This window comes from Podarcis pityusensis (assembly GCF_964106645.2).
Source record: "Podarcis pityusensis genome assembly, chromosome: 8".
Taxonomy (NCBI): Eukaryota; Metazoa; Chordata; class Lepidosauria; order Squamata; family Lacertidae; genus Podarcis; species Podarcis pityusensis.
The window spans coordinates 84,305,705-84,333,447 of record NC_138033.1 but is presented as its reverse complement, the minus strand read 5'-3'; the positions used below and the strand labels follow the sequence as shown (position 1 = coordinate 84,333,447).

General features: G+C 49.1%; 2 protein-coding genes and 1 long non-coding RNA gene across 3 annotated transcripts in view; 2 read left to right on the top strand and 1 right to left on the bottom strand.

Moving 5' to 3' along the window:
• Positions 1–27,743, top strand: part of LOC308483579 — a 140,004-nt gene that overhangs the window by 45,165 nt on the left and 67,096 nt on the right. The gene's annotated exons all lie outside the window — the stretch shown is intronic.
• On the top strand, positions 66–9,923 carry LOC308483558 (uncharacterized protein). Its single transcript, XM_081017636.1, has 2 exons — positions 66–1,029; positions 5,879–9,923. Exon 2 carries the CDS (start codon positions 5,889–5,891, stop codon positions 6,357–6,359), a length of 471 nt encoding a protein of 156 aa, XP_080873762.1. The 5' UTR covers positions 66–1,029; positions 5,879–5,888; the 3' UTR covers positions 6,360–9,923.
• Positions 9,673–26,941, bottom strand: LOC308483540 (surfactant protein C-like). The gene is made up of 6 exons (XM_081017616.1): positions 26,783–26,941; positions 21,142–21,435; positions 19,704–19,841; positions 17,128–17,229; positions 15,411–15,513; positions 9,673–13,143 (listed from the first exon to the last, which is right to left on the bottom strand). Exons 1-5 carry the CDS (start codon positions 26,843–26,845, stop codon positions 15,415–15,417), a joined length of 696 nt encoding a protein of 231 aa, XP_080873742.1. The 5' UTR covers positions 26,846–26,941; the 3' UTR covers positions 9,673–13,143; positions 15,411–15,414.

Below are 27,743 nucleotides of genomic sequence, written 5' to 3'. Positions count from 1 at the left end.
AGGTACTCCAAGTAACAGACCCAAGGGATCACCACACCCCTCTTAACTGGTTTGGGGGTCTTCTCTTTTTGTAGAATCTCTCCCCTCCTGATCGGAATGAGACCTAAGTAGACTGTATCTTTCCAGCTTCTACTTCTCCTGTCTCCACCTCAGCCTCCCAGTTAATTCCTGGCCTATTACTCTTACAGGACACCACACCCTGTCCTTCACACTAAGCTCAGAGACTCCTTTTTCTAGTTTTGATATATTCCTCAGAGTGGATGTTTCTACCCAGAACCAACTCTCTCTCCTCTTACTCCCTATCTCCCAACCTATTCTCCCAACCTCTATCCCAACCTAAAAAACTGTCTCTCAAAATCAGGCTTCCTCAACCTCGGCCCTCCAGATGTTTTTGGCCTACAACTCCCATGATCCCTAGCTAGCAGGACCAGTGGTCAGGGATGATGGGAATTGTAGTCTCAAAACATCTGGAGGGCCGAGGTTGAGGAAGCCTGCTCAAAATCCTCTCCTTTTCAACTCCCCCTCCTGGAACCCCGGCCAATCAGAAGCTGCCGTTCATTAACCGTTTGCTGGCAGGGAAAAAGGAAAACACCTGGTGACCCAACCTGCCCAGCAAAAACAAACTTTTCCGTCACAACCCTCTTCTCCTGAGGAGATCCACTGGGTGTGAACCAGCCCTGTACAACTCGAGATGACCCAGTTTGCAGGTTGCACTGACCTGTGGCAGCTCTGCAGGGCCTTGGATAGCCTCCTGGATGTGTTGTTTGGCCAGGATCCTGAACTTTGTGTGTGTGTGTGGGTCACGAGTTGTGCAGGGTGACTGTCTAAAGAGCCTAGCTTGCTCCATTGACCAGTCAGGTGGTGATGAGGCATCAAGCTTTTGTTCCATTCTGGGGAGCCCTGATGTGCTCTGACAACAACTCTGTTTCCAGCTCACAGAGGATTCACGCTGTCAGCAGCCTTTCACAGGCAGAGATCCTTTGCCCCTGAGGGTCCTCATCCGCCACTGGTGGTTGCTCCTAGGAGAAAGTAAGTGCAATGGACTTTCTTACCTGCTGGTTTAGATTGTGAGTTTTCTGCCTTCCTTTGGGGGGTTTTAACACTTCAGCTGCAATCCAAACAATTTGCTTCCTGAGAGTTTGTGCTTATTCCAACCTACCACTTTTTTCCTCTCACTAATTGCATCATTGGGGGGGGGGGGGACACAACAGATTTCCATGAAGATCCCAGCTAGGGAGGGAAGGTCAGGTGGAGACAAATAGCCTCCCTTGCACTTGCTACTATATTGTTGCACACCAACCCAAACTTGGAGTGCTGAGAGATCCCAAGGGTTCTAGGTTTGGTTTCATTGGAATGAAGATCAGCAGAGACTGTGGTGTCTTTAGGATATATAGTTGTATTTAAACATATATACAACCTGAGCATAAAATGGAGGGGTTCACAGCATTAGCAGCCTGACAGATCTTGCTTCAATAGGGACAAATGTAAGGTTCTGCACTTAGGCAGAGATAACCAGCTGCACAAATATAAGATTTGGGATATCTGGCTTGCATGCAAAAAACAATCTAGGGATCTTAATAGACCACAAGCTTAACATGAGTCAAAAGTGTGATGCAGGAGCAAAAAAAGCTGATGCCATTTGAGGTGGCATCAACAGAAGTCAAGTGTCCACACTGAGGAAAGTTATACTCCTCCTCTATTCTACCTTGGTCAGACCCCACCTGGAGTCCTGTGTCCAGTTCTGGGCACCTCAGTTTAAGAAGGATATTGACAAGTTGCAATGTGTGCAGAGGAGGGCAGCCAAGATGAACAAGGGTCTGGAAGGCAAGCCTTATGAGGAACAGTCAAGGGAGTTGGGTATGTTTAACCTGGAGGGAAAAAAGCAGAGACATCACCTTGCCAACAAAGGTCCGTATAGTTAAAGCTATGGTTTTCCCAGTAGTGATGTATGGAAGTGAGAGCTGGACCATAAAGAAGGCTGATCGCCGAAGAATGGATGCTTTTGAATTCTGGTGTTGGAGGAGACTCTTGAGAGTCCCATGGACTGCAAGAAGATCAAACCTATCCATTCTGAAGGAAATCAGCCCTGAGTGCTCACTGGAAGGACAGATCGTGAAGCTGAGGCTCCAGTACTTTGGCCATTTCATGAGAAGAGAACACGACTAAACGACTAAACAACATGATGATCTCCGCCAACAATTTCTAGACCATCTATGTATTCCAACATGGAAACCAGAGACGGAGGTTATGCGCTTCTTATTACAGGGGAGAGACCAGGAGCTCACCAAGGCAGTAGCTAAGTTCCTCTATTTGATTTTTTGTCGCCAAAGTATGCTACAGGATCTTGCCCTTGCTGGAAACCCACAGAGATGAGGCTGCTTGCTCTCCTCTTCTGCCCTTTGGCGGGTGACTGTGCCGTTGGGGTGGCGATGAGATCGCACTGGCCTATCTATTCTGAATGTATTCTGAATGTTCTTATGCGAGGCCAATAAAGGCGACTTGACTTTATTGCCCTCCAGCGGCCCCTCAGGCAAGTCACTCCAACGTCTTCCCTTTTAGAGTTCTTGCAAAAGGGTTTTTTGGGGGGGAGAGGGGGTTGGGGGCAACAGCAAAGAACTGCTGAGCCAGAAGCCTCCGGCAGTTGGCCTGCGGGTGACAGCAGCTGAAGGGTGTGTGTGTTTGGACTGGAGTATTGTTTTCTTTCCTGGGACTCAGGCTTTTGTGCAAACGAGTCATGTGAGTGGCAAGCCCTGGAGGGCCAATGGCTCAGCAATTTCACCCTCTTTGTTGTGTTGCTGTTCCCAGAAGGTTCTGCCCTGTCATTAGGTCTGGATTATTGTGTTGAGCGCAGGGACTTTTCAGTTTAAAGGAACGGCCAGTAAGGGCTCATCCACTCATAACTTTTGCCCTGCGCTTTCTAGGCACAGGCCTGCACTTTCCTGCTTCATGTCTGAGCACTTTTTCCATTTTCTTTGCCCTGCCTACTGCATGGCCCAAGAAAACCTGCTTTTGATGCTGAATCAGAGTGGCGCTGTGGGTTAAACCACAGAGCCTAGGACTTGCCGATCAGAAGGTCGGCGGTTTGAATCCCCGTGACGGGGTGAGCTCCCATTGCTCGGTCCCTGCTCCTGCCAACCTAGCAGTTCGAAAGCACCTCAAAGTGCAAGTAGATAAATAGGTACCGCTCTGGCGGGAAGGTAAACGGCGTTTCCGTGCGCTGCTCTGGTTCGCCAGGAGCGGCTTAGTCATGCTGGCCACATGACGCCGGCTCCCTCGGCCAGTAAAGCGAGATGAGTGCCGCAACCCCAGAGTCGGTCATGACTGGACCTAATGGTCAGGGGTCCCTTTACCTTCACCTTTACAGAACAAATGGCAATCTGGGTTTTCCATGAAAGAGGAGGCTTTTGCAGGGAAAGGGGCGAGGCAACATGATAGACGTTTACGAAATCATGCATGGCTTGGAGAAAGCATTTAGAGAAAAGTTTTCCCCCCTCTCTCATAAAACAGCCTTGTGGGCATCCAATGAAGCGGAGGGCTGGACAGTTAAAAGGAAGGGTTTCTCACGCAGTGCAGAGTTGAACTATGGAGCTTACTCCCAAAGGAGGCAGGGGTGGATGGCTTTAAAAGAGGATTGGGCAAATCCATGGAGGATTATTAAGCAATCATTGGCTCCTAGCCAGGATGGCTCTTTTGTGCCTCTACAGTCGGAGGCAGGAATGCCCCTGAACACCAGTTGCTAGAAGCCACAGAAGGGGAGAGAGGGCTCTTGTTCTGGGATCCTGCTCCTTGGCCACTGTGAGAACAGGATGCTAGACTAGATGGGGCTTCTTTGGCCTGATCCAACAGCCTCTTCTGTTGTTCTGATGTTCATCATCATCATCATCATAATTTATTATTTGTACCCCGCCCATCTGGCTGGGTTTCCCCAGCCACTCTGGGCGGCTTCCAACAAAGATTAAAAATAAATTAAAATGTCACACATTAAAAACTTCCCCGAACAGGACTGCCTTCAGATGTCTTCTAAATGTCAGTTAGTTGTTTATTTCTTTGACATCTGGTGGGAGGGCATTCCACAGGGCGGGTGCCACTGCCGAGAAGGCCCTCTGCCTGGTTCCCTGTAACTTGACTTCTTGCAGTGAGTGAACCGCCAGAAGGCCCTCGGCGCTAGACCTCAGTGTCCAGGCAGAACGATGGGGGTGGAGACGCTCCTTCAGGTATACTGGACTGAGGCCGTTTAGGGCTTTAAAGATCAACACCAACACCAACACTTTGAATTGTGCTCGGAAACGTACTGGGAGCCAATGTAGGTCTTTCAAGGCCAGTGTTACGTGGTCTCAGCAGCCACATAAACCAGCCTTCTGCCTGGAAACCAGTAAAGCAAATGCTTTTTGTGCCTGAGACGCATTCCATGCCAGACTTTGCCAGGATGCCACCTCTAAGCTGAGGCATCCCAGAATGGCTGCAACTCTCTCAGGAGCAGACAGGGTTAGAATCCAGGACTCTTCTGTGGGGAGTCACTCAAGCTGCAAGGAAAAGGCCAGGATTGTTGCTTTAGCTTACTGTGCTCTGCTACAGCTACAGAGCCGACCTAGGCCTTCTCTTGGCTCCTTCTAGCTCAGGCATAGGCAAACTCCGGCCCTCCAGATGTTTGGGACTACAATTCCCATCATCCCTAGCTAACAGGACCAGTGGTCAGGGATGATGGGAATTGTAGTCCCAAACATCTGGAGGGCCGGAGTTTGCCTATGCCTGTTCTAGCTAACTTAACGCTTTCAGCTAAAGCCTCAGTCCAGGTCTGCCTTCCCACCCCTGATGCTTTGGTCCACATCCCCCACCAGCCCCAGCCAACACAGCCACCTGCCTGCTAGGGTTGCCAGCTGACCGGTGCAGTGCAGCTGCAATGCACAAATGTGGGGAATGGATCCTCAGCTCTGGTCTGCCCATGGAGCACAGCGGTGTAGCAAGGGCTGGACTTCAGGCCCAACATCCTGGCAGGGCCTTCAGAGGACCCAGAGAGCTCTGATTCCTGCCTTGCTGCTGGACTGTGAAATAAAAAAAATTAAGGTCTTATATATATAATAAATGTTCATAAATGTACCAAGCAAACACATACATAAATAAATACATAAACCACATGTCTGAAGCAGCACAGGAGAACAGCCATGAAGCCATTTCGGCTCCCAAACTGACCAAATGTTTTCTCTGAAAAGTCAAAGGAAAAATGGAAAAGCCTCCCTGTTGTCTTTTCCTTCACAAATCCTGTCTTAAGGGTATGTCTGTGTATGAATATGGTGAGCTTGTGACCTGGCTCAGGAACTAAGTATTTATCATTACAAAAGGCTGGCCAGGCTCCTCAGGGTATCCAATCAAGTAAGCATTAACAGGTAACCTGCCAGACAGGAGGTAAACAACCCACTCAAATTTCTGGTAAACAACACACTCAGATTTCTGTTGTAGACCACCACCCCTTTCTGTGATGTAGGTATGATCTATCTGGGGGGTGGTCTTGAGCTACACCCCTTCTGCGATGTATGTATGATGTTTCTAGGGGTGGTCGTGGACTCCAGGGCGGGCAATTTTAAATGTCTATATAAGGGCCTTTGTTCTGGGTCCTCCTTCTACTGCGTATGAGGGGAGCACCCTGTTGCAACAGTTCAATAAAGATCAGGCTTACGAGCTGCTTTGCTTCTCAATATTCTCTGGTTGGCCTCTGTTATTTCCTCCAACCGATGGAGAACCTGCAAAGGACTCTGTAAGGGCTCTTGTGTCCCTCATAAGGGAATAAGGGCAGATTTTCGTTTATTACAACTGGATGAACCTTGGAAGTCGCTTCCGACTCTACAATTCTAGGATCTTCCACCTTCTCTTTCTGTTTCAGGTACAAGACCATGAGGAAGAGCTGGGCTGCCGGGTACTGGGTCGTGGTGCTCCTGGTCGCTCTCGTCAGCGAGCCTGCCGTTTGCCGCAGGGGAGGAGGAAGAGGAGGCGGCGGTGGCAGCGGGGGCAGCAAAAGCGGAGGGTCATCGCGCGGCGGGTTCCACTCCCTGCCAAAGAGCAGCAGCAGCGGGCAAAGTTCCAGCGGCAGTCGCGGCGCGAAGGTGGCAGGGGCCGCAGCAGTGGGGGCAGCCGTGGGATACGGCCTGAGCTCCCTTGGGAGGTCTCGCTTCTCCCGAGGAGGACAAGGCTCTTCCTCGGCCGGAAAGCAGATGTCGCAGCCCGGATTCCAGAACCCCAACTGGTCGGACCCCATGATGGAAGGCGAGCTCTACAGTCAAGCGGCCAAGGACCCCCGGGCAGGGACCCTCCTGACCTTCTCCCCCATGGTGTGGGGCGTCACCTGCCTCCTGCTTCAGGGCTGAGGAAGAGTCCTATCGTCCCCAGAGAGGAGCAGGCCCTGGAGGGCATTGTGTGCTGTGGTGTGAAGGATGGTGTTTGTGATAGCTTGTAGTGAGAAAGAGGCTGGTGTGAGGTTCAGCAGTGGCAAAGGTCAGGGCCAGCCTGCTCATGAAGAGTTTGAAGAGTTTGGATTTGATATCCTGCTTTATCACTACCCTAGGGAGTCTCAAAGCGGCTAACAATCTCCTTTCCCCTTCCTCCCCCACAACAAACACTCTGTAAGGTGAGTGAGGCTGAGAGACTTCAGAGAAGTGTGACTAGCCCAAGGTCACCCAGCAGCTGCATGTGGAGGAGCAGGGAATCAAACCCAGTTCACCAGATTACGAGTCCACTGCTCCTAACCACTATACCACACTGGCTCTCATGAGGTGGGCTGAGGCAGCGACACCCCAAGAGGCAGTGCCCATGCCGGTGCCCCACTGCCAGTGGAGAAGCGGTGGTGGCTTCCAATTGTTAATGGAGAAATCTGAGGGCTCCCTTGGACAAAAAACAAGGACACCAGCCAGGAATACCAGAGCAAAACAGCAGCCAGTAGGCTTGGTCTTTATTGAAGACTGTCACGGCAGGACTCCCACCTGCCACAAGGTCGAACAAGATGGAAGCCCCGAACAAAAGAGCCCCCAAAATTTTATTAGCTGCTAATCCCCATGTTACACCCCCCCCCAAACTACGTCACTAATACATCATGGTTACATCATGAAACGGGAGGTCTGGTGGAAGTAACCTGAGCATCCTGGACCCTTGCCCTCCACCAAACACCCATCAAGTGCAACAAAAAGGATATTTCCATTTCCCTGTTTCCCAGCCAAGTTAATCACACCCTTTTGTCTTCATCTGGGTTTGCTATTTCTGGAATGGCTACCTGTCTGGCACTCAGGTATCAGGATGCCAGGAATTATCACTCAGGCAGAGGGGCTGCTGAGTAGCTGAGCTCACACGTCTATAGGAATTTCTGAAGTTTTCCCAGTGAGCCAGTACACAGAGACATTGATCAGTGAATTGTTACATTTGGTATTGTGCAGCAGAGGCCCTTTGGATAGGAAGAAACTGTGATGAAGTGTTTTGTGGGGACAAATCACAAAAGTCACAAAAGCGATTGTGCTGGTTTTGGTAGTGGGCTGCATGTGCATGATATCTGCTGGAGGGGCAACCCCCCCCCAACCTATACATAAATTCCTGCAACACGATGAGAAATCTTGCCAAAACCTTACAAGTTCTAACCGGAACCCGGTGTTGCTGTCTGTGCTTTGCTGGCACTGCCCCACAGCCCATAGCTTTGGCAGGACAGGGAGACCTCGGCAGCAGAACGAACCTTTCTCTTTGGCCTCAGGCGGCGTAATTGGAGGGGCCACTCCGGTGAAGGTAGTAGCTTTAAAACAGGGGTGGAGAATCCCTTGCATCAAAGGGGAGGGTGCCCAAGAGAAGCCTCTCACACTCCCTTTCGTTGCGCAACTGCAACACGTCAACCCCACACTCCCATGAGGCTGGGTGAAGCAGGCACCTTGAGAACCCCACAAGAGGCCCCCTAGCTCTGCTGCTGGTCTCCCCAGCTTCTAGGGGAAGAGAGGGACGGGCAGCAAAGCTCTGCAGAACACCTCCCTCTGGTGGCCTGGATAATAATAATAATAATAATAATAATAATAATTTATTTATATCCCGCCCTCCCCAGCCAAAGCCGGGCTCAGAGCGGCTAAAACAATAAAATGATACACCTTCTAAAATCAATTCATTCTAAAATCAATTCAAAATCTAATTAATGGCAACCATTGGGCTAGAGTTCTGTGAGGATTACCAAAGAAGGGGGTCAGACTGTGCCTTGGCCAAAGGCCTGGTGGAACAGCTCTGTCTTGCCGGCCCTGCAGAAAGATGTCAAGTCCCGCAGAGCCCTAGTCTCTTGTGACAGAGCGTTCCACCAGATCGGGGCCACAGCCGAAAAAGCCCTGGCTCTGGTTGAGGCCAGCCTAACCTCTCTGTGGCCCAGGACCTCCAAGATGTTTTTGTTTGAAGACCGTAAGGTCCTCCATGGGACATACCAGGAGAGGCGGTCCCGTAGGTACAAGGGTCCTAGGCCGTATAGGGCTTTAAAGGTTAAAACCAGCACCTTAAACCTGATCCTGTACTCCACTGGGAGCCAGTGCAGCTGGTATAGCACCGGGTGAATGTGATCTCAGTCGAGTATTGATGACCACTTCAAGGCCCCACTTGCCTCCCCCTCCTCCCCCTCCCTTCTTTAAACCAGGCTTGGTTAATTAGTCCAATTAGAGGACTTTCCAAAGCCCATCTCTCTGTGCAGGTGATCAAGAGGCCTGGCCAGAGTTCCAGGGCACAAGCCAAATCGCCCAAGGAGGTTAAGGAGCAGGGACCGTGGTGTCACCCCAGGCCAGAGGTTCCTCCCTGATCTTTCAAATGTTCTAAACCAGGCATGGCCAGACTTGGCCCTGCAGATTTTTTGGGGACTACAATTCCCATCATCCCTTACCACTGGTCCTGTTGGCTAGGGGTGATGGGAGTTGTAGTCCCAAAACATCTGGAGGGCCAAGTTTGGCCATGTCTAAACATAAAATAACGGCCCATGTTCCCTGTATGCTAATCGAGGGAGGTGTTCAATTTCATATAATCACAGAACTGTGGAGCTGGAAGGGATCCAAAGGATCATCCAGACCAACCCCCTGCAAAGTTTTGAAAAGAGAGTCTGTGCTGGGCTCAGACATGAACAGAAGTCCCACTGTTTTTCTGAGCTTTGGAAAACTGCTCCTTGGCATTAATGCTGCTCACAAGGAATGCGGGGGGTAATGACTGACTGCAGGCCCCCCCTTGTCTGCACCAAGCAGATGCTCAGCACCATTGCTGATGATACTGATGGCTTCTTCTTTCAGGTGCTGAGTGGTGCTTTTATACAGGGGTGCAGCTTATGTTGCAACCCGCTGAGGTGTGCAGTATGGTTTGACTGGGGGCGTGGTGGGATATTTCTCTTCTGTGTTTTCTGTGGCGGCATAATTTTAATAGAAGAATTATGATATATTTGCAAATATCTGCACCCCTGTAATTCACTTTATTTTGCTGTTTTTAAGAAAATAAATAGTTGGATTTAATATTCAAACGGCTACTTTTGCTCCAAATAAATATGTCCCTTTTCTGTTTGCTTCCCTTGCCAGCCTCAACAGAATCAGTCACAGAAACAACCTAATTTTTATTTATAGGCGCTGGTGTGTTGGGACAATGCAACCCTAATCTCTGCCCACTTCACATTGTAATAAAGCAACTTCGTTCAGGACAGCAGGTGCAAATGCTTTTATTGAAAGTAACTCTCAATCCAAACAAAGTAGCAAAGTCACGAACTTTCCATGTAAATAGCAACGTTATGAAAGCGGTGAGGAGAATCTGCGGTGGAGGTTTTTTTTTTTTTTGGCAAGCGAATCGCATGCACAAGAGCAAAGCAAGTCCACAAGCAAATTTGGACAGAAAAGGAATTTACTGTATGCTCTTTCCATTTCCTGGCCAGGGCTAACCGGCAGCCAATTAATGAGGCCAAACAAAGGTCACTGAAGGCGGTTTAGGTTCATTCTGTCCCACAAGGGCAGCACAGCCCTTGTATGAGAGACCACAGAGGGCTTCCACCCCACATCTTACGTAGGTCTCTGGTGGGAGAAGCAGGAATGGGAGGTTGGAGCCTGTGGGCTTAACTGAGGACCCACCAACCCTTTACGACATACCGTATTTTTCACTCTGTAAGACGCACCAGACCATAAGACGCACCTAGTTTTTGGAAGAGGAAAACAAGAAAAAAAATATTCTGAATCTCAGAAGCCAGAACAACAAGAGGGATCGCTGCACAGCGAAAGCAGCGATCCCTCTTGCAGTTCTGGCTTCTGGGATAGGTGTGCAGTCTGCATTGGCTCCATAAGACACAGACACATTTCCCCTTACTTTTTAGGAGGGGAAAAGTGAGTCTTATAGAGCAAAAAATACGGTTACGATATCTTTGTTGTCATTGTCCCATACAGAACAGTGAAATTGGAAATCCACATAAAACATTCAAATACCCCTAAAAACCTCTGAAACCCCATTTTAAAATACAATATACTATAGAGACTCCTTGTGCTGCGTTTAGAACCAGAATTGCATTTGCGTAGAAACTGTTTCTCAGACGGCTAGTCCTGGTCTTTATAACCCTGGACCTTCTTCTAGAAGGCAGAAGCTGAAAGAGATCATTTCCGGGGTGTGTACTATCCTGCGCTATCTCTGCAGCTTTCTTATGGCACCTGACAGCATAGATTTGATCTAATAATTTGAGCACTGAGCAAGAAGGGGGTGTCCAGCTCATGTCCCACAAGAACTGAATGTACAGTTCAGAATGTGCCGTGGGATATTCCGGGCAGTCCTGGTTTTCTATTATTTATTACATCGATATCTCACCTTTTCCGTCCAAGGCCCTCAAGGTGGTGTACGCGCCTCACCTCTCCCCTCGCTCATTTAGTCCCCACAACAACCCTGTGAGGTAGGTTAGGCTGAGAGGCAGTGACTGGCGCCCAAAGTGAGCCGCATGGTTGCGTGGGGATTCGAACCCTAGTCTGCCAGGTGATTCCAGTCGGACAGTGAAATCACTGCGCCATTCCAGCTCTCTTTGGTCGATGGGTCTGTGTGGAAACTTCAAACCAGAAGACTTGGAAGCTGACTTAGGGTTTTGTTCCTATGTGTGCTCCCCACTGAGCTCTCTAAGGTAAACTCTGCTGAAAACAGCATCCCAGGTGCCTGATTTGAAAGGCCAGCATTGGGGGATTCTTAGAAGTTGCTTCTAGCCACAGCTTTCATTTTCCTCTGGAGCTGCCTTCCCCAACCTGGTGCCCTCCAAATCTTTTGGACTACAACTCCCACCAGCCCCAGGGATCATGGCCATGTGGTGCTGGGACTCCCAAAGCACCTTGATGGCACCAGGATTTGAGTGAGGCTAGTTCAAAGGAAAATGCCCTCGGGAAACCTCCCCATGATTGAAGTCTTGGGACAACCAAGACTTGAGAAGGAGGATGTCACCGTCAATTGCCCCCCTCTTCCAAGCGACAGCTAACTCTTTCTCCTGGATCTTGCCTCTTCTCAGATCAGCTGCCTTCACGGAGGCAATAACCCGTAACAATCTATTATTCACCACTTCCTGAAACTCTACAGCTGCCACTTTGGGTTAGTGTAAATTGGGCAGCTATCATTTATTTAAGTGCTTTCCCATTTTTGCTTGTGTCCAACCAGACTTGATAATAACCTGGGGAGATGAGGCACTTGGGGGAAATCTCCAGCTTCTTTCTGAATTCTCATTCTCTCTCTCTCTCTCTCTCTCTCCTACCCCACATGCAGAGACATCCCTCCCCCATGTGAGGCAGTGGGTCTGGGTGCTAATTATGCCAGGGAGCATTGGTGAGAGCAAGTTGGGCTTTTGGCTGTGCAAATAAGAGCAAGAAGAGGGAGGGGGGCCCTGGGCCCTGAAAGAGAGAGGGCAGGCACCTGGGCATGTTGGCGTGGTGGCCACTGGAATTCATAACTGCACCAGTGAGCCTGCAGTCTAGGGGGCTCACCCCCACGCTCAGGACTGCCTTTGTGGTCCCAGCTTGAGGTGTTAATAATAGGCATAAACCCGGGATGGATGAATCTGTCAGTATTGCTTTCCCATATTTAATCTGAAGTTCAGTTCTCCCCCATTTCCACATCAGTTTGCAGACTTTTAAATTATTTTTTTAAGGGGCCTCACAAAATCTCACCACCGTTTTAATGGGCATTTCCCCATATACACACAATTTTAATGCAATTTTGCTCAATACATGCATCATTGCAAGCAATTTCTCCTAGTATAATGCATTCTTATATGTTATTTGCGCCCCCAAAAAGCAAAAAAAAGCAGAGACATCACCTTGCCAACAAAGGTCCGTATAGTTAAAGCTATGGTTTTCCCTGTAGTGATGTATGGAAGTGAGAGCTGGACCATAAAGAAGGCTGATCGCTGAAGAATTGATGCTTTTGAATTATGGTGCTGGAGGAGACTCTTGAGAGTCCCATGGACTGCAAGAAGATCAAACCTCTCCATTCTTAAGGAAATCAGCCCTGAGTGCTCACTGGGAGGACAGATCCTGCAGCTGAGGCTCCAATACTTTGGCCACCTCATGAGAAGAGAAGACTCCCTGGAAAAGACCCTGATGTTGGGAAAGATGGAGGGCACAAGGAGAAGGGGACGACAGAGGACGAGATGGTTGGACAGTGTTCTCGAAACTACCAACATGAATTTGATGAACCTGCAGGAGGCAGTGGAAGACAGGAGTGCCTGGCATGCACTGGTCCATGGGGTCACGAAGAGTCGGACACGACTAAACAACAACAACGCATTTTTAATGCGCCTTTTCTCCTAAGCCACAGATATATATTTTTGTGCACACATCTTGGCTGGAGAATTTCCTTGCAAACTTCAGAGAAGTGCAGATTTCAAAGGCTGTTTGGGATTCTGTGTGAACTGAGCCGGTTCCTATTCGAATGCAGAGTGAAACAGATTTCTTCCCCCACCCCCATCAGAAGCCACTTTCCTGCCTTTGTGCCCCTTAATAATGTCCAAAGCCACCATAGGTCAAATCTCTTACAGAATTAGCTGTGTGATCCCTCCTGAAGCAAAAACCCAGAAAGCCACCTGAGGATGAGCTCTGTGCAAGGGGAGTCCAGGGGAAGCAGAATTCTTGCAATTCTCCGGAGAGTTGAAGCGCTTCCAGCACGCACCTGCAAGGCATAAGAAAGTACCGTACTTTTCGCTCTATAAGATGCACCAGACCACAAGACGCACCTAGTTTTTGGAGGAGGAAAACAAGAAAAAAAATATTCTGAATCCCAGAAGCCAGAACAGCAAGAGGGATCGCTGCGCAGTGAAAGCATCAATCCCTCTTGCTGTTCTGGCTTCTGGGATAGCTGCGCAGCCTGCATTCGCTCCATAAGACGCACACACATTTCCCCTTACTTTTTAGGAGGGAAAAAGTGAGTCTTATAGAGCAAAAAATACGGTAAAACAGTCCTGCTGAGTCAGGCCAATGGCCCATCTAGTCCAGCCTCCTGTTTTCACAGCCGCAAACCTGATGCCCATTATGGGAAGCCCGCAATCAGGATTTGAACACAAGAGCCCTCTGCCCTCTTATGGTTTCCAGCAACACGCGAGTTCCAACTGATACATGTACATGTGCTTAGCTTGTGGGCCCATAAACTTGTGAGCATATGGAGGGGGGCATGTATGTTTGCTGTGCTGTGCCAAAATCTGGCCTCCAATTTCTAGGGAGTTTTCAACTCCTGCGAAAGAGGCTACATATGTTTCCAGGTACAATTCAAAGTGTTGTTGCTGACCTTTATAGCCATAATGGCCTCAGCCCTGTGTACCTGAAGGAGAGTCTCCATCCCCATCGTTCTGCCCGGACGCTGAGGTCCAGCGCCGAGGGCCTTCTGGTGGTTCCCTCACTGTGAGAAGCAAAGTTACAGGGAACCAGGCAGAGGGCCTTCTCGGTAGTGGCGCCCGCCCTGTGGAACGCCCTCCCATTAGATGTCAAGGAGATAAGTAACTATACGACCTTTAGAAGGCAGCCCTGTACAGTGGTACCTTGGTTCTCGAACTTAATCTGTTAAAGGAGTCTAATCGACTCCCAAAAGTGTTCAAAAACCAAGGCTCAGCTTCCAATTGGCTGCAGGAACTTCCTGCACTCAAGCAGAAGGCGTGTCGGATGTTTGGCTTCTGAAAAGTGTTCACAAACCAGAACACTTACTTCCAGGTTTGCGGTGTTTGGGAACAAAGCCATTCGAGTACCAAGGTACCACTTGTACAGTGGTACCTTGGGTTAAATACTTAATTCGTTCCAGAGGTCCGTGCTTAACCTGAAACTATTCTTAACCTGGAGCACCACTTTAGCTAATGGGGCCTCCTGCTGCCGCAGCGCCGCCAAAGCACGATTTCTGTTCTCATCCTGAAGCATAGTTCTTAACCTGAAGCACTATTTCTGGGTTAGCGGAGTCTGTAACCTGAAGTGTATGTAACCCGAGGTACCACTGTATAGGAATTTTTTTTATGTTTAATGTCTTATTATGTTTTTGTATATGCTGAAAGCAGCACAGAGCACAATTCTATGATTCTTAGGTTGCCAAGGTTGGGATATTATTATTATTATTATAAATTTGTATACTATCCTATACTCACAGGTCTCAGGGCGTTTGAGAGTTTTCTTTCCTCTACACGGCTGCAGCCTCCCCTGGTGCCTACATTTCCTGATCCGAAACAGAGGCCCACAAGGGGGCAGCCAAGGAGGTGGACAAAGCACAGGCCATGGGTGGGATCATTTGTAGGACAACGGAAGGGACACTCACAGTTTCTGGGCTGACACAGAAACGAGGGAAGTTTGACCCCTAACCCTGCACCCCTCACTCAAGATTTTCACTGACATTTTCTCTCCCCTTGGATCAGTTTCCTTTCTTGTTGTTACGTACTGAGTTGAATAGGATCCAGAATGCAGCAGTCTGATTGGTCCTAGAACAATAGGATCCAGAATGCAGCAGTCTGATTGGTCCTAGAACAATAGGATCCAGAATGCAGCAGTCTGATTGGTCCTGAACAATAGGATCCAGAATGCAGCAGTCTGATTGGTCCACAGGAGCCACCCAATTCAGCTCCAGGTGGAAGTGAATCCGCAACCTGATTGGCCTACAGGAGAATCCTGGAATTAGCCAATCACGTGGGGTCCATTGTGTAAATAATGTATATAAAGCAGATATTCTGGGGAAACTTCCATTCCTCCTCACCACTATGAGCTGAATAAAGAGCATGAAATCCACTCTCGACTCTGAGTATATTTCACTTGTTAACAGAGAAATGGTTAAAAAAGGGAAAGGGTCAGAGAAATTTGCAGCACAGCACTCGTGTATCTCGGTGGAAGCTGTTAGGGCATGAAGTTATAACTCCTCCTCAATTTCTGAGCATCTCTAGTCTCTAATCCACACCTTTCTTCATCACTCACCTCACTAAGTCTGAAGGACTGGAACGTGACTGCAGAGGATGTTAAATGTGGTGCCCAGGATGGAGCGATCAACCAGAGTTGTCAGGAATGCCTCCTTCTCCCTCTAGAAGACAGGCGAGGTTATTTTGTTATTTTTTATTTCATGAATAAATGCACTCTTTTTGGTGCATGCTAAAACATTCCTGTTTAGACAAGCCCACCCAGTTGCTTAGAAAGTTGAGGTAATGCTAATCTGTTTTAGTATTTAAACTTTTTTTTTAAAAAAATAATAATTCTTATTAGTTTTCAATTACAATAATCCAATAAAAGCCTCATTATAACAATGCCAAATGATAATACCATTAAAAATACCAATCATTCAAAAGCCAAATTATATAATTTAGGTGGCACCCCTCTTCCTACGCCACTGGATCAAGTGCAAGGGAAGTATGATGTTAACATATGAGAGTGCTGGAGGTGAAATAGTTAAACAGGTTATCCAATCAAAACCCAGGGGGTGGAGTCAGAGGGACTATAAAACCAGCTCTGGGAGTTGGGTGGTTGGTTGGAGTGGGAGTGAATTGGGATGGAGTCTGTGGGTAGGTTGAGTTAGTGTGGTGAAATAAGCTACGTCAGGAACATTTAGGAGCTAGGAAGACAAGTACCGTAATTTTTGCTCTATAAGACTCACTTTTCCCCTCCTAAAAAGTAAGGGGAAATGTGTGTGCGTCTTATGGAGCGAATGCAGGCTGCGCAGCTATCCCAGAAGCCAGAACAGCAAGAGGGATTGATGCTTTCACTGCGCAGCGATCCCTCTTGCTGTTCTGGCTTCTGAGATTCAGAATTTTTTTTTTCTTGTTTTCCTCCTCCAGAAACTAGGTGCATCTTGTGGTCTGGTGCGTCTTATAGAGCGAAAAATACGGTAAATATCTGAGAGGTGGTTTAGTGAATGAGAGCAGGTAGAGGAAGTTATAGGTCTGGATAGGCACCCCATGATTGTAATTGACCGATGCCGTTTATGAAACCACACTCTTGTTAAACTGCAATAAATAAACATAAGTTTATATTCCAATTTAACCCTGACTGGACTCAGTATTGTAACAGGTAGGGCCTGGGTGGTGGCAGCGAGAAATAAAGTGGTAGCACAGGGATCAACAGACGGTGAAACGTCCGGGGACCCTGTGTGATCGCCACAGGAAGCGCCACATAGAGCACACTGCAGTAGTCCAGACTTGAAGTCACCAGTACATGAACTACTGCAACTGCTTTGCCGTCCTTCATAAGAAGAGTCCCGTGGAAGAAGAAGTGAGCGCATCTCTGACTCCACCACTGCCTGCTCATCATCTGCCTACCGTGCATTTGCCACCCTCAACCCACAAAGGCTTTTGGATATGGAGGTCCAAGAGCTCCTAACCCAGCGGTGGCTGGTGCTCCTTGGGACTAATGGGGCGGAAGGCAGGGAGGCCAGCAGCAGGTGGCGCTAGAGCCAATGACTGGCAAAGCAGACTCTTCCCACTTCTGTCCACATCCCCCTCCTCTTCCCTGCTGAGTTCTACAAAGGGCAACACTGAGACAAAGGAAATGGACAGACAGGTCTACCCCGCTGGCCTGGTTGTAAGTTAGGGGGAAGTGAGTAAGGGTTGGCTGAGTTTTGTGGGGTGGGGGCCCCTTTGCCCAAATGGAGTAGCCGCTGCTCTTCTTCAAACCACTTCCGCCTTCAGAAGGTTCCTGCCCTCACCTGGAATTCCTTGAGGATCGTGTCCAGGCCTTGGATGTTCTCCTTGTCCATCCTGGTGACATAGCAGGCGTGTCCGGGCCAAGGTTTGTAGCCAATCAGCAACTGGGAGCAGACAGAGCAAGTCCTTTCAGTTATATGTCATTACCCAGTGTAATACCTTTGATATTCAGCAGTATGCTTCCATTGCTTCTGCAGAATATCAAAGGTATTACGATGGGTAATGCAAAATGGAAGCAAGAAGAAATACTGACGAAAGAAGAATGGCAGACAATATTAATGGACTATGCAGAATAGGATAAAATGACAGGAAGGATTCGAAACCTGCAGGACCGGAGATTTACAGAAGATTGGAAGAAATATACAAATTATTTGAAGAGCAACTGTAATCAACAAATTACGCTAGTAGGACTATAAGAAGTTTTGTAAGGAGAAATATATGAAATATTGCAAAGAAGAGAAAGAAAAGAGATATTAGTTATGAGATTTAAAAGTAATAGTGAAAATAAGAAATGTAAATTAAGTGAATAGATTGGAAAATTTTCAGATGTGATTGATGGAAGTCAAAAATTGGATAAGATGTAAAAGTACGTTTAATTATTGTTGAAAATGATATGTTGAAAAACTGATTAAAATTATATATATGTTTATAAAAGATATTCTGCAGTATGTACAGTTGTCCTTGGGTTAAGTACTTAACCTGAAACTGTTCTTAACCTGAAGCACCACTTTAGCTAATGGGGCCTCCTGCTGCCGCCGTGCCGCTGGAGCACGATTTCTGTTCTTATCCTTAAGCAAATTACTTAACCTGAAGCACTATTTCTAGGTTAGTGGAGTCTGTAACCTGAAGCATATGTAACCTGAAGCGTATGTAACCCAAGGTACCACTGTACACAGTCAAATGCCAAGGCAGGGGGGAAGTGGACGAGAAGAGCTTTTCTCCCTCTCCCATAGCACTAGAATTTGCAGGCGTCCAATGAAACTGGATGATGGAAGTTTCAGAACAGGTAAAAGAAAGTCCTTCTTAGCGCAAAGTTAAACTATGGAACTTCCTCCCACAGGATGGCCACCATCTTGGATGGCTTTAAAAGAGGGTTAGACAAATTCATGGAGGAGGAGAGGGCTACCGATGGCTCCTAGCCATGATGGCTCTGTTCTGCCTCCACAGTCAGAGGCAGCAATGCTTCTGAATACCGTTGCCGGAAACCACAGGAAGGGAAATTGCTCTTGTCATCGAATTCTGCTTGTGGGTTTCCTTTTGGGGCATCTGGTTGGTCACTGTGACACACTGTGGCCCACACTCAACCAGCCCTATTGAAGAGGCTCCTCATGAGGCTGGAGGAACATCGCCCAGCTATTGTTTTATTGATTGATCTAATACAGGGGTCCCCAAACTAAGGCCTGTGGGCCGGATAAGGCCCGAGGGACTCATTTATTCGGCCCGCAATGACCCCCGCCATCCACTGCCACTGCCCACACTTACTGGCACTGTGCTGCATGGCTGCCCACTTCTGGGTCGGAGGAGCACTGGAAATAGCTTGTGCGCATGCACGAGCGTTATTTGCGCACGCGCAAGCATTATTTCCGGCGCCCTTCCGGGTCGGAAGAGGCCCGTGCACATGCGCACAAGCTATTTCCGGTGCTCCTCCGACCCGGAAGTGCGCCGGAAATAGTGTATGGGCATGCGCTCCCCTGCCCTTTGGCCCGCTGTGTGATCAGCGCTGGAGACACTGGCCCGAGGCGCTGTAAGTTTGCTGACCCCTGATCTAATATGCTGTAAACTGCTTTGAGATTTTTATTAAAAATATAAAGCGGTATGGGGGGGGGGGAAAGAGGATGCTGGATTAGATGGGCCATTGGCCTGATCCAGCAGCCTCTTCTTAGGTCAGGCATCCCCAGCCTGCTGCCCTCCAGATATTTTGGCCTACAACTCCCATGATCCCTAGCTAACAGGACCAATGGTCAGGGATGATGGGAATTGTAGTCCAAAAAATCTGGAGGGCCGAAGGTTGGGAATGCCTGTCTTAGGTTCTTATACCAGTTTTCAGGTTTGGCTATGGATGGCATGGAAATGGGTGTGCTCTTTTTTTGGTAAAAATGGAGGTGTTGGTTGTACTCACACCTTGATAAAAATACTGTGGATGTTAGGTCAAAATGACTACCATGGACAGCAAAAAGTGTGTGTGTGTGTGTGTGTGTGTGTGTGTGTGTGTGTGTGTGTGCGCCAGTACTCTGTACCAAAAAGAAAAAGGCAATGTCTGAAAGGAAGGTGGCTTTGTTTTCTAGGTCAGCTCAGACTGTAAAATCCCTCTGTGCTAAAGCTAAAAGTTGCCAGGTAAAACTCTCCTTAAAATTCTCTTACATGAATTTGCAAATCTGGCTCCCACCCAGCCTGGGTTGGCCCTATCATTGGGCAAAGTGAGGTGATGGCCTCAGGCGGCAAATGCTGTGGGGTGGAGAATGGTGGCTTGGCTTTTGAGCATTCAGAAGCAAAGTATAAACAGCCTGATGCGGCGGAAGTCGGCTATGCCCTGGTGCAGTGTAGATGTGGCACAACTCACTTGCCAGTTGCCCCTCACCTTGCTGAAGTCATAAATGACTGTGGCTGGGTCGTTAGTCTGGTCCTTGACATAGAAAGTGGCCGCTTCTTCCATATTGACAGAGAGGTTCAGCTGCGAGTCTTCTCCTTCCAGGCCCTCGATGGTCATCTGCAAAACCTGCAAGTGATGGAGTGCGTTAACAAGAGGTGCCTTGTTCCCCCTTCTTTCCAGTATCCTGTAGCAACACCCACTCCCAGGAGTAGCAACCCCTGCCTTGCTGTGGGCCCCAATCCTTAGCAAACTTACTGACCAAGGGCCTAGACTTCAGTAGCTAAAAGATTATGATCCGTGCCAAAAGTCTGGAAGTATCATCAAACTTGGAGAACCCCACAGTTTGCGGAGGTATGATCCCCTCCCTGGTGGGTAGGAACTAAGCATGCTTAGTGGACACTGAATTTTCACTGCTGGTTGGAGGACAGGCAGGCAGAAAACCAGGGGAGGATATGTAATGGAATATCCTGGAAAAGGTCATGGCGGGCTGGAGCCTCGAACAGGAACACATCACGCTGCAACATTTTGTCCTAGGCTCCGCTCATTTCACACCTTTCCTAATACTGATCTTGTTGGTACTACAGCCTAGAACAGGCGTAGGCAAACTCGGCCCTCCAGATGTTTTGGCAGGACTACGATTCCCATCATCCCTGACCACTGGTCCTGCTAGTTAGGGATGATGGGAGTTGTAGTCCCAAAACATCTGGAGGGCTGAGTTTGCCTACGCCTGGCCTAGAACTACAGAATTGTAGAGCCCAAGAAAGATGTTAAATTATTTTTGTATGCCACAACTGCTGCTTGAATTTTATTAGCTAAGAATTGGAAAACACAAGAAGTACCAACAGTGGAAGATTGGCAGGTGAAGATGATGGACTTTTCGGAGCTAGCTGACCTGACTGGAAGAGTCCGCGACCAGAAGGAGGAGGACTACCAGGAAGAATGGATGAAATTTAAAGACTATTTAGTTAAACATGTTAAATTAACTTAATTGAAAAGCTTGCAATTACCAGATAGGCTTAGGATTTAAATATGTAATGTGATGAACTAATATGTTTAAAGTTGAATGGTTAAGAAAGAAAGATGTTAAGTGATTAAGTTAAATTTTTAAGAATTTAGGTTTTGGAAAACCGTTAAAATGATATACACTGAAATTCAACCAGGGGGATACGAGGAAGTCACTTAACAATGTTATGAAGATCGGTTTAATTACGGTGGAGATGTATGTCTGTTTGTTTTTAAAAAAAATTCTGGAAAATTAATAAAAAAAATTGGGGGGGGGGGGAAATAGAACCACAGAATTGTAGAGTTGGATGGGTCACCTAGGTCAACCCCCTGAAAACCTTCACCACCCCTGAACTTTGGCCGTGCTGGTTGGTGTCCCACAAGACCTGCCCTAAACGTCCCATAGCATCCTCGCTCTGCTCACCGCCTCCGTGTGCGCCTGGGTGACGTAGAGGCCCATCAGGAGAGCCCCCACGATGATCACCACGATGAGGACGACGATCACCACGATGATCAGGAGCCTCTTGATGTGCACGGGGCAGCTGGGCATCTTGGGCAGGTGGAGCAGGAGCCTGGGCAGGCAGCAGCACCAGCGGCAGCAGCAGGCGCAGCTGGGGGGGCAGCAGCTGGGGCAGCAGTCAGGGCAGCAGCCACAGCAGGTGGGGCAGCAGCCGCAGCAGGGGCAGCCCACAAACTCCGGGTCCAGTGCATGGTAGTCCTTGCAGGGGGAGAGAGGAGTGGGTGTGATACATGCAGAGACTTGTTTTCAGGTGCTTCACAGATCCCAAATAAATGCCAACTTGGGTTGGAGTGTGGGTCAGTCTAGACCAGGGGTCAGCAAACTTTTTCAGCAGGGGGCCGGTCCACTGTCCCTCAGACCTTGTGGGAGGGGGGCAGGGCGGACTATATTTTTTTGGGGGGGTGGAAATTGAACGAATTCCTATGCCCCACAAATAACCCAGAGATGCATTTTACCGGTAAATAAAAGCACACATTCTATTCATGTAAAAACACCAGGCTGGCCCCACAAATAACCCAGAGATGCATTTTAAATAAAAGGACACATTCTACTCATGTAAAAACACACTGATTCCCGGACCGTCCGCGGGCCAGATTTAGAAGGCAGTTGGGCCGGATCTGGCCCCCGGGCCTTAGTTTGCCTACCCATGCCATGAAACTACATCGTCATAAGACCTGAGTTGTACTTTTCAACCTTGCTAGGCCTGTATAGTTTTATCTTAAAGCATCTCCTCCTGTGAACAGATGCCAATTTTATGTTTCGATTCATATATTCCAGTCTTCTGTGTACGCCCATAAAGGTTTATTGAGTGATTGAACATAACAGTTTATGTTAACCACTAAGGAAGAAAACAACACAATAAAATTCAAAACAGCAACGATTAGTTGCACATTTATTCAAAATCTCGTGAAACTGGTTTATTGTAAGACAATATGGCCATAGGTGGCAAGTTGAGGGTCTTCATCAGCATCCCAAAAGAATGAGCCAGTGTGTGTGTGTGTGTGTGTGTGTGTGTGTGTGTGTGTGTGTGTTTGTGTGTGTGTGTGAGAGAGAGAGAGAGAGAGAGAGAGAGAGAGAGAGAGAGATGATCTGGGAGCAGGCTGGGAACTGGCGGCAGAGAGCCCTGCTTGTTCTGTACTGGTTCCAAGGCTGAGGCTAAAGGAGATGCAAGATCTGTTTGGGTGTGAATGTCTTCTGTTCAGATGTAAATGACACCATATATTCTAAAGGCACAACTGTCTTTGCCTGACCTTCCTTCCAAGGAAGCTAAACCTGAGTAAGCACCCGGAAACCCTGGATCGTCTCACTGCTCAGCAGTGGCGTAGCGTGGGTTGTCAGCACCCGGGGCAAGGCAAGTAATTTGCGCCCCCTAACCCGTGGATTTTAGCACTCGAGTGCGAGCGCCCCCCCAAGTGTTGCGCCCGGCCCCCCTGCACCCCCCCACGCTACGCCACTGGGGCTGGGGGCGAGCGAAGGAGCCAAGGACCCCCCCCCAAAGGCTCAGCAGGAATTTATTAAATTTATTATTTGCGGAGCCCCCGCGGGCCGAGGCAGCCGAAGCCCCCTCCCCTCAGGCGCCTCTCCGCCCCCTCCTCTCATTGGGCTGTAGGTGGAGCTCCAGATCCGGGCTTGGCGAGCGCCTCTCCTCCTCCCGGCCGGGTCCGGGGGCTTCCAGCCGTGCTCCGTCCTCGCCCCCCCCCGCGGTTGAGACTTGCGCTGAGAGCCGGAGCCAGCGGCGCCCCCTTCTGCCGGGAGACCCTCGCCCGCCCGCCGGCTTCCTCTCGGAGGGTTTTGGGGAGCGCAAGGCGCGGCGAGGCCCCTCGGAGCTCTCCTCCCTCCCAGTCAGCAGAAGCAGCTGCCGCCTGTGGCTGGGCCGAGGGGATGGCGGCGGCGGCGGGGTGCGGAGGCTGCCCGTGCCCGGCCAGGCGTCGGTGGCAGCGTCGGCGCTGCTGCAGCGGCTGCTCCTCCTGCGAGCAGTGAGTGGAGCGCAGTCGCGGCGGCGGCGGGGAGCGCGCACGCGCTAGGGCGTAAGGCTGGCGGTAGCGGCGGGGAGCCCAGCGGAGGAAGGAACTTGTCCCTTCCCTCTGGACTCGCGCCCCCCCAATGTTGCGCCCGGTGCGGCCGGCACCCTTGGCACCCCCCACGCTACGCCACTGCTGCTCAGAGATTGGAGTGGCATGTCACAGTATTGAAAGCGGGATTGTGTGCGACCACCCGGGAAGCATCATGAGCACAAATCATCATGACTGTGAAATAAAAAGGATGTCTGGAGGCCCCCTGGTACTGTAGAAATGGGTGGAATGGATACGAGATATTGCAACACAGTTTTGCACAATCCTCAGCCAAGATCAAGTACCGTATTTTTTGCTCTATAGGACACACTTTTTCCCCTCCAAAAATTAAGGGGAAATGTGTGTACGTCCTATGGAGCGAATGCAGGCTCCTTGGCTTCAGCGATAGCAACGTGAAGCCTCTGAAGCGCAGAGGGAGCGCTCCCTCTGCGCTCCGGAGTCTTTGCGTTGCTTTCGCTGAAGCCTGGAGAGCGGAGGGCACCGACCCCTCTCGCTCTCCAGGCTACAGGGATAGCCGCCTGAAGCCTCCGGAGCGCAGCGGGAGGTCCCGCTGCGCTCCGGAGGCTTCGGGTTCCTTTTGCTGAAGCCGGGAGAGCAAGACTCTCCTGGCTTCAGCAGAGAGAGAGAGAGCTGCGCAGCGCCCCTTCAGCCAAGCAGGAGGAGAAATGGAAGGGGCTCCGTTTCTCCTGCCGCTTCACTGAAGGGGCGCTGAGCAGAGTGGGGGAGATTTTTTTTTTCCTTGTTCTCCCCCTCTAAAACAAGGTGCGTCCTATGGTCGGGTGCGTCCTATAGAGCGAAAAATATGCTATTTCCTGAGTCCCTAGCAGCACAAATCTGTACATGCCAACAGAGAAGCAAGTCCCAGTGAGTTCAGTGGGGATTACTCCCTTGTAAGTGGGTGCAACTAAAGGAAGCCGGTGTTACTTATAACACGCAGGACTCTAAGACTGACCTGAAGTTGTCTTTGTTTTCTCGGTTGCTCAAGCTGCACTGCTGCTTATTTAAAAAGGTACCCTAAAGTCTGTAGTAACTGCAGTGTAGATCACAGAACTAGAGTTGGAAAGGACCTCTAGAGTCATCTAGTCTGACCCCTCACAATGCAGGAAATCCCAGCTAAAGAATCCCTGACAGATGGCCATCTAACCTCTGTTTAAAAACCTTCAGTGAAGATCTCTGAGTTATGAAAGGAAAAGAACCTGCAGAATTCCTTACCTAGACTAAGCTTACCAGATTTTTTTCAATGATCCGGGGACACTTTAAATAAATACATACATACATACATACATACATACATACCGTATTTTTTGCATCATAACACTCACTTTTTTCCTCCTAGAAAGTAAGGGGAAATGTCTGTGCGTGTTATGGAGGGAATGCCTACGGGTGGCGGGGGGGATCTGATGCAGTCGTGAGCAGAGGATCCATGGTTCCCCTTCCTTCCCTCCTCCGTGGCTCGCTTTGAAACAGCAAAGCGGGAGAAGAGCCGCTGAGTGGGGAGGAGAGAGGGACAGAGAGCCTGTTTGCTTTAAAGGAGCAAAGCGGGAGAGGAGAGGTAAGCGGCTCCTGTCTGGTTGGCTCCTTTAAAGCAAGCAGGCTCTCTGTTCCTCTCTCCTCCCCACTCAGCTCGCTAAATAGCATTATTAGCAGCATCCTTCTCCACCCACCCCACGCGTGTTCCTTGTCCCTTGAGTGCTTTTCCTTCCCTCCCCACTTAAAACGTGGTTACAAAGCACGGATCCACATGGATCCTCAGGATTTTTGCACTGGGTCACCCCAAATTCACCATCAGATCACATAGCATGTCCATGGCTACATCTTGCACCAAAAAAATCTTGCACCCACTGTTGCCTGGGGTCTCAGTGGTGCAAAAACGTGGTTACAAAGCATGGATCCACATGGATCCTCAGGAATTTTGCATTGGGCTACTCCAAACTCACTGTCAGATCACATGTCTGTGGCCACAGCATGAACCACAAAAATAATACATCCACTGTTTCGTTTAGAATATTTTTTTTCTTGTTTTCCTCCTCTAAAAACTACGTGCGTGTTATGGTCTGGTGCGTGTTATAGAGCGAAAAATACGGTACATACTACACGTTCGGGACACTGATGCTGCAGCGATGGTGGTGGCAGAGGGGCGGCCGCCGCCTTGACCTCAACTGCCATGTTTTCTCTTCCTCCAAGACTTATATCTCCTTTCTCCATGAGCCTGGGCAGCCCCTGAGTTGTTGGTTCTTCAGTGCTGGTGGTGGGGAAGCGGTGCGCAGTGGGTCAGGCATGGAAGGCGGAGAAGGAGGGCCGAGAGCAGCGGTGGCGAGGTCATTGGAGCATCCCCAATCCCATTCCTAATTGTGTGCAAGCAGGAGGGGGCAGGGATCCCTCAGCTGGGAAGGGAGGTTTCCCATTGCCTAACTGAGAGATCCCTGCCCCCTCCTGCTTGCACGCAAGTAGGAGTTGGGAGGCTGCTCCGATAGGCAGCATGAAGCCTCCCTTCACAGCTTAGTTGCCGGGGTCAGGGAAGGTGGAGGCAGCCCAGAAGCTGCATCTTAGAGCCCTTGAACCACCATCATATGGGGACTTCCGAGCAGCTCCTGAAGCCAGCCAGAGCCAACTGCTCCGGGCTGCTGAGACTGCCGCTGCTGCTTTTCCCGGGGACATTAGATGAAATCCGGGGACATTACGGGGATGGAATTTGTCCGGAGACTTATTCGCAAATCTGGGGACTGTCTCCGGGAAACGAGGACGTCTGGTAACCCTAACCTAGACTGAAAAAAGACATGTGGACTTCTGGAGGAATACAACACTTTAAACACCCAGATACGATTATACTTACCTGTATAACATTGTGGAGTCAACTTCCTCAGGAGGTTGTGGACTCTCCTTCATTGCAGGTTTTTAAGCAAAGGTTGGATGGCCACCTGTCATGGACGCTTTAGCTGAGGTTCCTGCATTGCAGGAGATTGGACTAGAGAACCCCTTTGAGTCCCCTTCCAATTCTACACTTCTCTGATTGATTCATACATCTCAATACTGACTTTCCCATTTGTATGTTAGTTTTTGTTGTTATTGTTTCTAAAATGTGATGCATGGTTTCATTTATCTCGCAAAACCCAATAAAAATATAAATAGGTAGCATCTCCAATAAGGTATTTAGTCCTCGGTCTTGATTAGATACCTTTTTGGAGCTGCCTAGATAAACGTATACATTTAAATTAGGATTGGTGGAATCTTCTTATTGTTTCTATCGCCGCCTTGTTACATTTGCAGCTTAAGAAATAAAGTAGTTGTTTTGAAGAATGCAGATAATAATAAACATGATACCACGCGTATGCAACAGCCTACAGAGTGCTAAAAATCAGAATATTTATTTTCAGAAAAAAAGAAAGAAAGAAAGAAAGAAAGAAAGAAAGAAAGAAAGAAAGAAAGAAAGAAAGAAAGAAAAGACTCCGATCTCAATGCAGGGAGGGACTCACCACTGCTGGTGCTCGGAGCAGAGCTTCTTGCGTGACAATTTCCATCGTCTCCTTGATCTCCATAGCTTGGCTGTGTCTGCAATCCCTGCTCCCAGCCTGCTCTCTGAAGGGAGCATGTCAGATATATATAGATAGATATGTGGCAGCCTAGAGGGGCAATGACCCAGGTGGGCTGTGAGTCCTCCAGGCTGCTGATCTGGCTGAGAGCCAGGCCTTCCCTTGGCTTTTTGGGTGTGAGAACCTAGTTCTCCACCACCACCCCTTCATACTTCAAAGCCAAGTTCCACGGAAGTGGCCAGGGAGGCCCTTGCCATTAAGCCACCTCAAAGGACCCTTGTCCCCAGGAACAGAGCCCTTGTGGTTTAGAGAACTGCAAACATTGGTCTCCTGAGGACTAAAGTGAGGTCCTTATGATGGGGCCACCCTGTCCTCATGACGAACATATCTACTCATGGTTAAGGTGCCCTCTTTTCAGGTCCTTGACCAGCTCTTTCTTGAAGAGATTGAAAGGTTCAAAGTAATCATTTCGAAATCATTTGAGAAACCGTGGTGGTGTGGCAGTTAGAGTGCCGGACTTGGACTTGGGAGAAAGACCAGGGTTCAAATCTCCCCTTGGCCATGAAACTCATTGGGCCTGTCACTGCCTCTCAGCCTAACCTACCTCACAGGGTTGCTGTGGGGATTAAATGACAGGGAGCGCTATGGACATCACCTTGAGCTCTTGGAGAAAAAGATGGGATAGAAATGTAATATAAGTAAATGAATAAATGAATATGCCAGCCTCCTCCCATGAGCCTTTGGGCCAGGGAGCCTCCAGTCTCAGGAGTAGGTCACATGGATTACTCCACTTGCTCTTGGTTGGACTCCAACTCCCATCATCCTCCATCAACACAGTCAATGAGGAGGGGAAATGGGAGTTGGAAATCCAGCAATTTGAAGTTTCCACATTGATGCCTCTTGT

Bases quoted from the DNA above. Each gene is read 5' to 3' on its own strand.
- LOC308483540 (XM_081017616.1), bottom strand. From the start codon at position 26,845: ATGGAGATCAAGGAGACGATGGAAATTGTCACGCAAGAAGCTCTGCTC. The intron at 19,842-21,141 runs GTGAGCAGAGCG...CATCACTTGCAG, and splicing joins CCCAGGCGCACACGGAGGCG to GTTTTGCAGATGACCATCGA. The intron at 17,230-19,703 runs GTGAGGGGCAAC...GTCTGCTCCCAG, and splicing joins TCATTTATGACTTCAGCAAG to TTGCTGATTGGCTACAAACC.
- LOC308483558 (XM_081017636.1), top strand. From the start codon at position 5,889: ATGAGGAAGAGCTGGGCTGCCGGGTACTGGGTCGTGGTGCTCCTGGTC.